The sequence below is a fragment of the Urocampus carinirostris genome, chromosome 7 (genome assembly GCF_059441175.1).
Source record: "Urocampus carinirostris isolate Australia breed hairy pipefish chromosome 7, RoL_Ucar_1.0, whole genome shotgun sequence".
NCBI lineage: Eukaryota > Metazoa > Chordata > Actinopteri > Syngnathiformes > Syngnathidae > Urocampus > Urocampus carinirostris.
Genome location: NC_142355.1, coordinates 23,116,294 through 23,132,074, shown reverse-complemented (window position 1 = coordinate 23,132,074; position 15,781 = coordinate 23,116,294). Strand labels below are relative to the sequence as shown.

At 37.0% G+C, this 15,781-nt stretch overlaps 1 protein-coding gene across 2 annotated transcripts in view; it reads left to right on the top strand.

The window, feature by feature from the left end:
* roraa (RAR-related orphan receptor A, paralog a) overlaps nucleotides 1-14,904 on the top strand; it is a 413,583-nt gene extending 398,679 nt beyond the window's left edge. For both annotated transcript variants that reach the window (XM_088340218.1, XM_088340220.1), the window contains 4 exons: nucleotides 437-544; nucleotides 2,602-2,712; nucleotides 2,882-2,994; nucleotides 4,751-14,904. In XM_088340218.1, coding sequence (XP_088196344.1) covers nucleotides 437-544; nucleotides 2,602-2,712; nucleotides 2,882-2,994; nucleotides 4,751-4,915 — 497 coding nt within the window. In that variant the 3' untranslated portion in view covers nucleotides 4,916-14,904. The remainder of the gene's footprint in view (nucleotides 1-436; nucleotides 545-2,601; nucleotides 2,713-2,881; nucleotides 2,995-4,750) is intronic.
* Nucleotides 14,905-15,781: the final 877 nt, after the last annotated feature.

Genomic DNA, 15,781 nt, shown 5'->3' with positions numbered 1-15,781 from the left:
AAAAAGAAAACATTCAATCATTAATAAATTACCCTGCTCACAAATGCCACTTGGTGGTTGTTAGGGTCACTGGTCAAATCTAAATAAAAGAAACATGACAGCGGTGGCAGAAGTCTCTGAAAAAATAAAGGCACCTTAGCAAAGACAGACAGACGCATACCTACATGGAGTGGATTTAAGTGACGGTTTCCATGTAGCCTAAAGTAGCATACAGTTTCTTCTTCACGAATGTACTCAAGTCAAATCAAAAGGAATTGGTGGTTTAAGAATACTCCTAGAAGTACAAAATGTCCCGAAACTTACTCAAGTAAATGCAACGGAGTAAATGTAACTCGTTACTACCCACCTCTGCGCCTGACTGATGTTTTAATGTTTAAGGGGGAAGGGGGGTAAAGGAAACAGCAATTCAGTGTATTGTGTCCATCTGTTTCTGCAGGCTCTTTGGAAGTTGTGTTTGTCAGAATGTGTCGTGCCTTTGACTCGCAAAACAACACGGTCTATTTTGACGGGAAGTACGCCGGGCCAGATGTGTTCAAGTCATTAGGTAAGTGGACGTTGTGCCTGTGTCTTTGTCTGCATGTGTGTGCACACCTCTCCCTCCTTTTTCCCTTGATGTCCAAGCCAAAATTAGAATTTCCTAATCTGCTCCACACAATACGAAAGGCCTTGAAGCGAACACTGGGCCTTCATCCTGCTTTACCTTGCATCGCCCGTCTCGTGGCACCTATGTATGCCAGAAGTGAGATGATAGCAAGGAATGCTCGCATCTGACTCCTGTAACTGTGGAATAAATAGAGCCAGACATAGCGCTTTTGGGAGAAAGCTATCAAAACCATCAGCGATAGGCTGACATGAAGAATTTTTGTAGAGCTGTCACAGAGCCTTCCGCCACGGATTTTACAAATCTTCCCTTTTTCCCTTAGTGGTTGTAGACATGTTGAACTGTCTTCCTTGATAAAATTAGCAATGGAATTTGTAGGTTTCTTGAACCGGATCATTTTCAAGTATACAGTATCGATACCACCACTGATCATATCAATCCCAACAGTGTGATATTTAAATAAACCAAAACCAACCAATTATCTATTATCACATGGTTCTACATTCACTTCCTACAAAGCTTGATACTGCTAACTACTTGATCAAAATCTTTATTTTACCGTAACATCTTCTATCAGAAAGTATATTGATGAACTGTTCAGAGCTAGCTGTGTTAAGAAAGCTCAGAAAATTGTTAAGGGCACTTACTACCCGGGACATTTCCTGTTTGAACTGTTGCCTTCAACTAGGCAATTCAAGAGTCAAGCACTAACGTATTGAAGCTAGCTTCCACCCAAAAGATCTTGTCTATCAGAATCCCTGATCTTTTAGAAATCCAAATTATTTCTTTCCACAGAACAGGACTGTGTTTAACTTTCTTAAACCAATGACTAGTATAAAGATCACTCAATCCCTGATCCTCCAACATTTAAAAAACTGTGGACGACTGATAAATCAATGCCCCTTAAAAAACAATATCATAGTTTCTTATTTCCACCAAATGGCGACAATTCAACTTACCTTAGTACGTGTTCTAAGATACAATTCAAGAGCAGTTTATTTAAGTACTGAAGGATACACGTTATTTCAAAATGGTCCCAAATCCAAACTCATCTGTTCATTTAATGTAAAAAAATAAAAAATAAAACTATTTGCATCTGACTTTTTATACTTAAAGAGACAGTGTGTATTGTGTAGCTACTCCTAGTAGTTTAGAAAAATTGAATTTATAAAAAAGCAATATTGGTTTGAATAATAAGCAAAAATACATGAAACATCATAAAAATATACATTTTTTTGAAATGTTCAATGGTAAAAAAAATGTATTTAGTTTACATACATGAAGCTCTCCTTGAAGGAGTACAATTAGGAAGGAGAAAGAGCCACAAAATTTGCCCTGTCACATTAATCGCAATTTTTCGTCTTGTTTAAAATTGATTTTTTAAAGACATTCCTTTTTGATGCAGATTGTCTGCCATCTTGCCGATATGGGTACACCAGAAAACTAAAACTCTACTAAAGGCTTGGGCAAAAAGTGGAAGAAAATTCAGCATTATGGTCTCTCCGAATCTCCGTAGTTTGTATTCATCTTTGTGCATTGTAGCACGTATTTTTGGTACTCAATGCAGTGACATTTAGTGATCAAATATTACGCAGTGTCCCTTTGATATCTCAAACTGATTTATAATTAGTACATTTGAAATTGAATCATCCATTAGGCTGTGATTATTATATTTTTTTATAGCACGAAGGTCTGGTTTGCTAAAGGCCAACAGGGGTGATCACCAAGCAGATAATTTATAGAAGGTCTGAATTGTGACCTAACTTTGCCTTGCCTTGCATAACACCACCAAAGTGAAGGAACTTAGTCAAAGCGGCACCTTTTCTGCCGAAGACGCTCCCGTTCGCTGTCAACTCGCAGCCCTGTTATTCTTTACGTCTTTCCTGCTCTTCCTCTCCCCTTCCCTTTGTGCCTCTCTGCCAATAAAGATCAAGAGCGAATGTTGTTCTTTGGTCCTCCCCTCGTACTAAGCTCTCTGGCGATGTCCTTTGCTGTCGCAGGCTGTGACGACTTGATCAGCTCCGTCTTCGAGTTTGGGAAAAACTTGTGTTCCATGCACCTGTCTGAGGATGAGATCGCCCTGTTCTCCGCCTTTGTGTTGATGTCTGCAGGTAGGTGTCATTCGCGGTGCGAAGAAAAAAACAATATAAGACAAAACAAAACAACCTCTGAATTTTTCGTGACAAGGAACAAATGTGCCTTCCGCCTGTTTCTTTAACAGTTTGTAGGTAAAGTGAGAACCCTGAATTCAGTTTTTCATTTAATTCTCTGACCTCACAGATCGATCTTGGCTTCAGGAGAAGGTAAAGGTGGAGAAGCTACAGCAGAAGATCCAGTTGGCTCTCCAACACGTCCTGCAAAAGAACCATAGAGAGGATGGAATCCTTACAAAGGTATTGAATATATCACGATCACTATGTCTAAAACTTTGCAGTTATATTTATGATCGGCTCTCAAAAAACGAAGATGTGATTGGGACAAGGTCAACGCTCTCCATCTATTGTTTCGCTCCTAAACAAATATAACCTACAAATCAAGTAAAAAAAGTACATTGTAAAGAACCACTGGATCAGTGTTCCCTCTAAGCTGGGCGCGTGCGTAATTGCGCACTGCTCGCACATTCTCGGCGCACAAGAAAATCTAGCCAGCGCACAAAAATGAGGGCTCAAAATGACTCAGTAAGAAGATAGATTGATAGATAGATAGATAGATAGATACTTTATTCATCCCCGTAGGGAAATTCACACTTCCAGCAGTCTATCCCGTTGTTTATTAACAGATTAACATGATACTCTAGGGGTGCTTGTAGCGGAGTGGATGACGTCACACGCTAGTCCAAAAGTTCGACATCCCTGCGGCAGATGGTAATCTTTTCTTTGTGTCCAGGGATACAGCACCTCATGTTTGCAAGTCCGCCTCCTCTCCGATTCCCCCAGGCTTTTGTGTCACTGTATAGCGGCGCTGAAGCCGGATTGCTCCGGGTAGCTCCGGGTGGCTACACGTTAGCGTCAGGAATGCTAAACGTGAGCCACGTTTCCGCAAAACACAGAAACTGCGCTCCCTGTGCGCTTTGATGTTTTCCACGTCAATTCATTCAAAAGAGAAAAATAATTTTGCATTGCCGGAAACTCAGCAAAATGTAACTTGATGTCAAGTTTTGGACATGATTGATAATTACTTATCTTGCCACACTTGGGATTATGGTTGCTCACTGTTGTTTCAAGCGTCGCGCTCTGACTTTGTGTGAACGCCCAGACCCGTGGAAAATTAGAGGGAACATTGATTGTAATTATCATTCATACTTTCCTAAAAAATTTCAAGTTTTAACAAGTGTTAGAATCGATCCTACCACGGTTATTACGTTAAACAAAATTTGCGTTATACACAGATAAATATGCTAGATGGTATTGGACAATTACTGTATATACTTGTATATAAACCGGATTTAGAAAAGAGAATGCACACCAAACCTGCTGTTACTGCAAGTGTCAAGCAGATGGCAGTCACTGACAATAAATAACCTAGGAACGGTACCGGGCTATTTCATTGCAGTTTTAAGGGGTCGGCTTATAAGAAATATCAGCGTATATGCAATTATATACGGTGCTTTCAGCCCACCAGACAATAATGTATTGAAATTTGACAATTGAAGAGTGGTTTGGAATGAAAAGTCCACAAATGTGCAGCTCTAGTCATATCTCTTTAACAAAGGCAAATTCGTTTTAGTTTTAAATCATGGATTTTAGTAATTGAGAACTGTTTAGGAATCAGTCTTTTACAACTGCTTATATGTAGTCCTAATTGGCTCCCCCTGCTTTATATACAACACCACTTGAGTTGTCAAATATGTTCTCCTTCCCCGGTAAAGTGTTATCCCAAACGCTTCTCAGGGGACTGTTTCCTGACGGCATGCAAAATCCATTTTTTTATTATTAGAACTGAAGCTGCGCCTTATCAATCGCAGTGTCAGGCTTCCTCATGCCTGAGCGCCTGTCTCAATATTTACACGTCAAGTTTGCCCCCCACGTGGGAGTCAACACACAGCGAGGAAAGGGTATAGGGAGAAAAGCGTTCCGGCAACGTTGCTCTGTGTCCTCCCTGGTCTTGCTGCGAATTTAAACAGCTTGTCTCTTCTGTCTCTCCCCACAGTTGATATGCAAAGTGTCGACACTGCGGGCGCTGTGCAGTAGGCATACAGAAAAGCTGACGGCTTTCAAAGCAATATACCCAGACATTGTGCGTGCCCACTTCCCTCCCTTATATAAGGAGCTGTTTGGATCAGACTTTGAGCAGTCCATGCCCGTTGACGGGTAACGTCCCCGCCAGGTGCCCGAGCGCCCACCAAAGGGGGTAATGTGGTGGAGGAAATCTGAGACAATTTATATCGGTGCCCAGCACAAAAAAATTCAAACGGAGTGGACAAAACGGCGTGCCGCTGAAGATCTTCTTTGAATAGGTGGAGTTGTTTCTCAAGGTTTACTTTGACGGTTCTCTTTGGCCTACCGTCCAACACGGGGACCAATGATTCCTGCCCGCTTGAACTTGACCATCTTTTGCGCATTTCCAGGACAAAAATTGATGTCAGTCTCTCTTCGCCAGGATTTCTCTCGACTCCATTCCTTGAAATCGTAAAGATCTTTCATTTTTGTGTTGGGATGTTTTATTTAGCACTGAAACCGGCAATAATTCTGAGCAAATGCACACCTTTAAATATGAAATGCGCACATTTTGGTCACGTTCTACTGCCCCACCCCCCCTCCTCGTGTTCAGACATATTTTTACGGATGCATCTGCTTGGGACGTCGACTCACAGCGACTCCGTCGGCACGGCGATGCAATCGCCGCCTCTCCGTGGACAATCGTTTGAAGATATAAAAACAAAAACAAAAAATATGAAGAAGAAACAACATAGAATTCTGGTAATTCTACTGAAATGAAACTGAAATTTTAGCTGTTCAAAAAAAAAAAACTCCATCCGCCATTGTCGCATAGTGAAATCATGTAAGGCCATCTGCTATTAATCCTTCTCTGGACGGGTGCCCTCAAGAAGTACGGGGCATCGACACAATGAAAAGGGTCCATTCCACCTGTTTTATAATGTACTACAGGGTATATGGTCATAAGTACTTACTATACAGAAAAAAAGTAATGTTTATAGAATCTATTTTAAATAACATGTATGATATTCGTAGTTAGACGATTCTTAATTGTTCAATTGATAAGGCACTTTTTTTCTTTACACCTTTGTTTTAATTTAAGACTTGTATATATACTTAGTGATGTGTTGCATGTGCACAAGAAGAAATACAAGTCGACCCGCGGCCGAAGGGGTCGGTCTTGGGAGCTGTAGACGGTCATTTGCCAATTTTGGTGCCGCTGCTTTGGCGAGAAGGTGGATCGGACAGATTTCGGGTTCACCTGGCTAGACGGTAACTCGCAATGTTGATTCCATTGGAAACGTGAGCACCTGCAGAATAAGATCCACAGTTTATATTTTAATTTTATAATTTTTTTTATTTGAGTTTTTCATTCTTAAGTCAAAATAACGAGTGTTTTCAATGTTTTCATACACACGTATAAACTCATTATTTTGCATGAGTTAACTTTCATAATGTTATTAAATAGTTTCCATATGATGATCTTTGTTAATGTAACAATTTCTACACACTATTGAATTGTCTAATGATCTTCAATTTAATGTAAAAAAAAATCATCCTCTGTTGGTATTTAATTTTGTGCGTTTTAGATATTGTTTTGGTTATTTCATGATATATTTTAGGTACTGTATGGTACTTTTTAAAGCCAAACAAATAATGCAATCAGATAAATTGTAGGTATCATTTTTCTTACAACATTTTTCACTTTAGAAAAATAATACTTCCAATCAGGAAAATTGTAGGTATTCCTTACTTGAAAAAAAATGTTATCTTAATTTTCACAATAAGAACATATTTGGGATTATATGTATCTTACATTAGATAATATACTGCTTACAATGAGCAAAATATTAGGTTTTGTTTTGCCTTTTATATAAAAAAGTGTACTTGTTTAAAAAAAAAACAATACTCACAAGAGGAAAATGTTTGAGCTATTATTTTCTTTAAGAAAAAAAATGCGTACAAGATATTATGTGCTTACTTTGGAAAGAATTGTTTTCACACTTTGGAAAAATAATATTCGCTGTGATAAAATGTTTTAGGTATTATTTTTCTCCCTTTAAACAATATCATGCTTTCAATGAGCAAAATTGTTGGTATTTTTATCCTAACTTGAAAAAAAAAATACAATTAGAAAATAATATTAGTGACAAATACTGTAGGTATTATTTTTCTTACTTTAGAAAAAAATATTTAAAACAATCCTACTAAAGAGCACACTTTAGGTATTTTCACATAGTCAAATATGTAATCTCTTCCACCGAAAAACGTTTTTCTATTGCAAAAAAATGTAGAAATAATTGAATATAACAAATATAACTATTTAAATAAAGGCAAATTTTCGCTGACCAGAATGTTTTCCCAACATTTAATGGGGTCACCATTATGGTCTTCCTTAATTAATTTATGTATTGACGTTGATGAGAAAAGTTACATTTTACTTGGAACCAAGCATTGAAAAATGTACATATTATTGTCCAATTAGATCAGTGACATTAAAAAAAATACACATGGCAAAATATGTCATTTAAGTTGACAAATTCTGGCCACGGTGTGAATATTTATCGAATCAGCAGAAGCCTATAGTAGACATTCTTGTCTTGTGGGACATTTGGCATCTTCTCATTTTGCAGGTGTTCCAAAAATTGTGGGATTTTAGTTTGCAAACAAAGCCCGGTGCTCCCTTACAAACCTATTGTCCCATCTAGTAGAAAGGCAGAAATAAAGCAAGCTACCTCACCACCAAAACGAAACCAGACTGAGACGTTTTGTATGGTGTTCCTGGGGTGTCTCGATCTGTCTTCTCAAGTCAACAACAGCAGAAGAAACAATGAAGGGAAAGTGACTATTCAAAGCCTTGTCTGGTCGTAAAGCTTCTATTTTTGTAACACATTTTTTGTTGACAAACTCCAGAAAACAGGAGAGGCAAGCGAGGGGAAAATATGTCAGATAGCACTTAACTTTATTCCTGCAATAATTAGACTAGCGGTTGTTTGTACAATTAGAGAAGCATAAAACGCTAGGACAAGTGCTATTTTCAGAACGCTTTGTTGTTGTTGTGCTTCTGTGTTTTTTTTGTTGTTGTTTTTTGTTTTTGAGTCTTTCTTGTTGGTGTGGTCGTAAAGTGATAGAACAAACAAACAAAAACCCGATTGTGCCAAAACAGTAGTCCGCTTTTTGGTCTGTTGCATTGAATGCACTCATGACACATTCCAGCCAATTCTGTAGCGACTTAAAGGAAGAACTTTATTTTTTACAAGGCAACAGAAAAAAAAAACCTGAAAAATTCTATGAAAAAAGAAAAAAAAGAGAATCCCTTTAGATGCATGCCACCATTGTCAGCAAGCATGACTTGGAAGCTTTGCTGCTTGCACCCCTAACCATTATTCATCCGCCGTGCAATGTGCACAAGGTACTGCTGCCTTGTGCTATCACCCCTCAGGGAAAATTTTGTTTTTGCGCTTTCTTTTTTGGTTTCCGTTTCATTGTCGCATTATTTGTTTGTGGTAGGGCTGAATCGTGTTTTAATTCAAATATTGGGTTAGGAATCTGCACCACTAACCATTGTTAGCGGGTCAATTTAGACCTGGGGTCTAATTCACTTCAGACCACCAAAAAAAAAAAAAAGAAGTATCATTCAATATAGTTAATACCACATCCTAACAAACATTAGATGCATCCATAACCATATATTCCAGTGTAATTTGATTTTATGGCGCCTATGATACATCAGTTTTTACATTTTATAATCTTGAAACGGGTCACTGGAGACCCAAACAAAACATAAGGGTTCCTTTTTTGGGGAGGAGAAAATATTTTATTTGCAATTTAATATGTCATTGTTAGTTTTACTTTTATGTTTACATACCTGTCAACTTCAGCCAATGGCTCCCCTTATTAATGAATGCAATTCTTCTTATTAAGCGATGATAAACCTTAAAACATCATCCGGCACCTAAATACTGACAGCAAAACAGACTATGCCAGGCATGTCCAAAGTCCGGCCCAGGGCGCAGTTACAGCCCGTGATCAAATTTTTACTGGCCTGTTGCCTCTGGCATAATATTATTTATATGTGGCTCGCCAGTGATGTTGACCGGAGTATAAAATAAATTTGTGCAAAAAAGAAAATTAGCATTTCCCAAGATGATGGCTGTAACCGTTAGGCCACCTTGCTGGCTTTCTGTGAGTATTGTAGCCCACCCCATTCCCGACATGGCGACTGTAAATAAAAAAGGAAACTTGACTGCGAGGGCCGCCACTTCCAAAACAAGTATTTTTTTCAGCGAAATCCGAAACAACTGCGTCTGTCAAATTTACCAAGATATTGTGGCTGTTTTCTAAGAATATAATATCAAGAGGCACTGCCAGACAAAACATGCTGACTATAAAAAGCTGACTGGAAACGAAATATGCAAAAAGGTAAAACAAGCCCTTTATCACGGGACCCTGTGAGTCAAATGTAAATGCTACAAAGGGTCGCGATGCTGATTGACAAGCGCTGCACATCTTTCACATAGGGTAAATTTATTTAAGACAATTCAAATGATGCCAGGCTTAATGGCCCTCACACATTTTCAATTGACCAAATCTGGCCCGCTTTCAGAAGAGTTTGGACAACCCTGGACACAAAAATTGTCATATTTCATACAAAATTTGAAATGATAAAAAACCTGCACTATACGGGGAAACCATATAAGTTGACAGTTACAGTCTGGGGTTACACTAATTTAACAGAAAATATTATAAAACTAAGAACGTTTTCCCATTTGTTAGTCTAATAGTGTGATGTATTGCCGACTGCCATTGCCTGGAAACAATTGATAATTCAGTATTGTGTTGACTACAATTTAATCAAAAGTTCCTTTTTTATTGAGACCTTTAGATTTGTTCTTTTTTTTTCACATAAATTGTTGACGGAAAAGTAACAGTATCAGGCTACGGCCAGAACCCATTTAAATTACATTGTCGATTATTGTTGTATAGCCTGATGTATAGGTATTAATTCGAGTAGTCATAGATACCAGATAACAATATCACTAGTACAGTATACAAAACCCCTTACCACCAAAAAGACTGATAGAACCTACAAATAGCAAAATAATACATTTTCCTTTAAATAGCAATAAATTATTCATGATATATTCCTCTAATTTCGCAACTTGTATCAGCCTTTGTCCTTAAAGGAAGAGTGTATATTATTTGTTCACTAGATGTCGCTGTATCGTGTGTACGCTAATGAATTTGAAATTGAATTCTAAAAATAAAAACTGTGGAGACTCAAAGTGACCAAAAAGCATAATTGTTCTTTTAATATTTTTTTCCAAGCCTTTAGTGAAGTTCTTTGGTTTCTGGGCACCCGTAGAAGCAAGATGTCAGACATTTATTTCAACCCCTGCTAGGTGGGGCTAATGTTATGTCGAATAAATACAAATTTATTGAGCTTGGAGTGTGTAAAATGCATGTTTATGTAATAATTTATGAATTTTTCCTTTTTTTTTTAAATTAAACTTGTTTGCTTGTTTTTAATTTGCAGGTGCTAAAAAATACACACTGTCCCTTTGACCAAGGCTGAATTCAGAAATTATTTTATCCTCTGTTTTTTCCGTTTTTGTTTTTTTTAATCATGGACTTTAAAATTTGTATTTTTATTTGATGAATAGTTCGGGCCTAGTTTGTGTTCAAGGATGCTCCAATATGAAGAGTTCAGATTCATGTGTGAATATACCCTTTAGTGGGCACTCATTCATTACTGAGCCTCTAAGGTCACAATACGCACAGAAAAACAAACATATATAGATCAGTAACCATTAACCCATCTCTCTCTCTCCAAAAATATGTTTTTTATTAAGAGCAATTTAAAAAAAAAATACAAATATCTGTTTCCGACAAAGGTGTCATCAGGGTCCCTCTCTGTTAGCAAAACCAAATATTCTTATGCAATACAAAATCTGTTTGGGTCGTAGTATTTATGCTGTACCGAAGTAATAATCTCTGTTGTGATGCACAAGCCCTGTACCGCGAGTAGAACCTCAGCAGAACAAAACTTTCCCAGTCTATAAACGTGCTAGACAATCCAGGAAGGAGAAAGAGCGAAAACTGACCCAGGGGAACAGGCGTGTCCGCTCAGGGAGGAAGACACACACATGGGATAGGTGTCATTTTGCAGATATGATTTATTCTATTTCCTTAATCTGCAGGAATGAGGAAAATAAATCAAAGGAACTTGTGTTTGGGTGTTTTTATAACCCAGGATCATACAAGCAATATGGCTTTGTGGTGTCGTTACGGGTTCCTTTCCGAGTAATAATTACGCCGAGGACGCGGTGTTATTTTTGTTTTACTTTTGTCCCCTGTACATTTGCGCTCACCCAAGGGAAAGATTAATGTGTGCTTAAATACATTGGCTTTTCAATGGGTCGTGTCGTCAAAAGCTCCTCCTCCTGTCTCCGCTCTGTTGTCTCTTTGTACAAAGCAATAGCTTGTGTGTATGTGCGTGCGTGTTTGTTGTCAATGTGAGTCAATAAATGAAAAAAAAGAAAAGAAAAAGAGAACCCAGACAAGGCTTTAATAATTACAAAAGGAACAGGGTTACATGGATGGGAAGGTCCTGAGTTTGTTTGTTTTGTTTTGCGTTAAAAAAAAAAAAAAACGCTGAGCTCAATCCATCCTCAGTAGGTAGCAGTTTTTAAAGTGTGACGTCATGTCTTCAACAATGCAACTGGACTCTTGGAAGACAAAGTGCTCATATTGCTAATGATTTCTTTGTATTTATATAAATATATATAATTTTGTTCTGTATTTTGATTCAATTTTGGCTGCAAGGATTGACAGTTTGAAGATTTGGGTTGCTTTTCTTTTTGAAACGTGACGCTGACTGATTGTGAAAATGTTACGTCACGTTACCACCTATGCTTTTTTTTTCAAAGTTAAAATTCAAAGTTTGACAAGTTGATTTTGTTTTTAATTTTGAACATGCAAGGAGAACAGCAGAGGACTGTACAAAACAACCGCTTACAATGCCAAATTACAGATCTGTTCTAAAAGCCCTCCCCAGTGCCTTTCCTTCAATTATTTAACTTATTTTGAAGATTCAAAGTAGGTGATACATTAATTCGGTTTTGATTTTAAATTATTTAGGAGCTCTTCTCAGGCAATGAAATCTGAAAAACCCTTAAAATGCCAAATTTTAAATCTCAAAGCCCTGCCCTGGGCCCTTTCATTTTATTGAATATCCTTGATTACAGAATCAGACCCAGCCTAAAGGCAACATGATCGGCCTATTGGAACACTAATGAAAACAGTGCATAGTAGTCAAAACATCAATCTACAGTGAGGTGTAATAGTCAAAATAACAAACTGGCACCCTATGCTCTCCTTTGCAGGTGTTTAATATTAAAAACAGAATAGAATGAATCAGTAGTAAAATATTTTTCTTGGTTTTTGAAGAAAAAAAAACAACTTTAGCCATAATTGAATGTCAAGCAATAATTTACAATATGTCTTTGTGCGTATTTTTTTCTTTAAGCATCTTCATGTAAATACACGACTTATTTATCTTTTTTTTTTTAATTTATCTTTTTTTTTAATCAATTCGCATCTGGATTATCGACCAGAATCAAGAAGTTGACACGGCCTTTCTCGCAATTGCTCGCTCTCATCCTCTGCTGTCCACACACCGTATTTAAGATTTATTGATTATACGTGTATAAGGGTTGCTTCTGTCCGTTGAGGTAAAAAGAAAAAAATCAAAGGCCTACCCGAAGAGAACATTTACGCAATGAGCTGCGCCACGTTGTTATAATTCTGCTTTGCTTCCTTAATTCAAGATAAGTTAGTGTTAGGGTGCGCTGATTTGTTCGGTGTGGTGCTAGGTACGTTTGTGAACACTTAATTGATTACTAAACCTGGCAACCGTTTTAGTTGATTCATTTCACAGTGTGCAGTAATAATCTTGATTTTGGGACTTGATTAATAATAATTAAGTGGTAAACAATATCAAGCTTGTACCTGTATCAGAGAGCTCGACTTAGGATAATTACATAGACAGTCTAAATTGCTTCATGTGTCAATATAAGTATTGCAAGTAATGTCATTTTTATACTCATGGCTGCCACCTCTGGCCTAAAGTGTAACTGCAATCCCTGTGTCTGGAAAACGGGTATCCAACGGCATGCCCGCGGACACCAGGTAGCTTCCTAATAATACAGGTTCTGCAATTAGCTCAGTGGTTTTGGGTCAAAGTGATTCTCTTGAAAATTTAAATTCTAAGTGGTATGCGAAATCATTGACATGATCACAGTCTTTAAAAACATAATTTATTCTTCCTGAATTATTGTTTTAAATGGTTTATATATGTAAATCACTCAGTGCCCTTACACAAGGGAGATGTTTTAGAGGTTGACTGAGACTATTTTAACCCTTTTGTTGCTAATTACAACCTAGTAATAAAATAATGACAACATAGTAAGTAATAACACAATTTTTTTATAGTCATATCAAACTGGTAGCCCTTGCAGTTGATTGGTAAAGAAGTTGCTTTCAGCATCAGAGAAAAGAGTAAGGGTTTTAGGATTAAAAGTCATTGTTACTGATTTGATAGCGATACTTTGCGCTCGGAAATATCATGGTCATTGAATAATTGAACCCTTCCCCCACAGGTTGGTTTATAATTGTGATAAACACAGCACACAGAGACACTAAAATGGGTTTGATTTTACTGAGTAACTACAATGCAAACTGATTCAGAAAAAAACAAGAAAACAGCCTCGTAACAAAATTACAAATACAGGTATAACAATGTCAAATAAAACTATACTTTCCATTGAAAAGAAGTTATAATGGGCCAATTGTGTAAACAATACAATGTAGACGGTATAAGATTAAATAATTCCCTTACAACAGTTTTAAAGCAAAAGTCAAGTGAGTCAAAAAAAAAACATTGTCACTAAAAGACAAAAAATTAAATACGAGTGTCAACAAGTTCATTAAAATACCTTCCATTGAACAACAACAAAATGTTTATCAGGATTGTGTGATCATACAAGTGAAGAGTCAACTGATATATTGTTAAGATCCTCAAGTTTTTTGGACCGTCCTTATTAAGGGACATATTTTCTTTAGCACGTACCGGCGAACAAGCTATTTAATGACGTTTTGTGATTTAAAAAATATGTTTAAACGGATGCAGCACTTTTTTATTTCTCTTAGACTTGTTTTAAGTTTCAAACAAAGCGACACTTTGAGGCTGTAGTTTGATTATTAATCTCTGGGATCGGGCAGTCTCGCTTTTTATTTTTTTATTAATCGGGAAAGGAGAAAAATTGAGCACGGAAGGCAACGTTTCTTCTCCATTGTAGCAAATTCGAAGATGCTGGCAATAATACAAATTGTATCACACTGAGTGCCTCTCGGTGTAGCAATAGCGCATATTATGTTTTTTTTTTTTTTGTTGTTTTTTTATTTCTGTTTTTTTTTTCAGTTTTTACATTCACATTGTTATTTTTAACAGATTTTTTTGCAGTGTTAAAAAAATCCTTATGTGTCAACTCTTTCCTCTTACTTAAAGTGGCAAATAAATGTTAAATTTACACAACGGTTATCTGAAAAGAAAAAGAAAAAAAAAGTCAGTCCATTTTGCTTTTGTAAAAGTTTGAACTGTTATTTTCACGTTGTTTTGTATCGGTGGTGTTACAAAAGGATTGAACCAGAGGCGACGTGGGGTTTTTTTTCCAAGCGCGAGCAACGCAAATTTGAAGACGGAACCTGGATATAGATTTTTCAGAGTCCCATGTTTGCTACTGATGTGAAATTTGGGGGGCCAGATGCTCATGAATCTTTTTGAATCCAGCTCTTTCGAACTCTCTTTAGCAGGTAGTCGATTCACAAACGTAGTTTTGCTCCTTCTTGTCTGATGATTCTTAAATATGAAAATAAGTATTTTGATTCATTTTGTAAATACGGCTGTAAAGAAAAACAAGAACTTTAATGTTGTCTTTTAAATACTTTTCATTCTAATATGAATGTTGTTATATTGTACTTAGAAACTGTACCTTTAATATTACCTTTATTAAAAGTGCATTGGACACATCGGTTTTAGATGTGCTTTATGTGCTGTTATCCCATAATAAAATTTACCGCTTGTAATGGGCTTTTGCTTGTTTTGTTATCAGACACAAGAGACACAAAAACACAAAAATGTGTGTATAAAAAAGATGTTCTACAAATGAATTGACCTGCTTTAAATATATCAAGTCAAGTCAAGTCATGTTTATTTGTATAACCCCTAATCACAAAGAGTCTCAAAGGGATGCACAGATCACAGATTATTGCAAACCACAGACTATTATTACACCATCTCCTGATCTAAAACCTAAGAATATCTCAGTGAGGCAGGCCTCCAAATTTCCAGTTTAGTGTGGCAGATTTCTCCATCGGAATATATTGTTGAGTGTCATCTGCATAACAATGGAAACTGACATTATACTTGCAAATAATATCACCTAATCAAAGCATGTAAATGCTGAAAAGAAGGGAGGCAAGTACTGAACCCTGTGCAACACCATAGGTTACACTAGATAGATAGATAGATAGATAGATAGATAGATAGATAGATAGATACTTTATTCATCCCCGCAGGGAAATTCACTAAACGGCTCAGATGTAATTTCACCATTTAACACATTGCGTCCTATCTGAGAGGTAGGATCTGAACCATAAGAGGACAGTTCCTGATAGACCATTTTTCCAACCGTTCTAGTAAGATATTATAGGTTTACAGTGTCAAAGGCAGCACTAAGGTCCAACAGCAGCAAGAGTGATGAAGCGCTGAAGTCCATTGCCAGTAGAAGTTAATTGGTTACCTTTAACAGTGCTGTCTCAGTATAGTTGTTAGCCCTGAATCCTGATTGCATATTCAAAAAGATTGCTCTCGGATTAAATATAATTCAACTGTTGTGCCACCACTTTTTCAAGTACTTTAGAAAGAAACGGTAGGTTTGACACAGGTCTATAATTACATAAG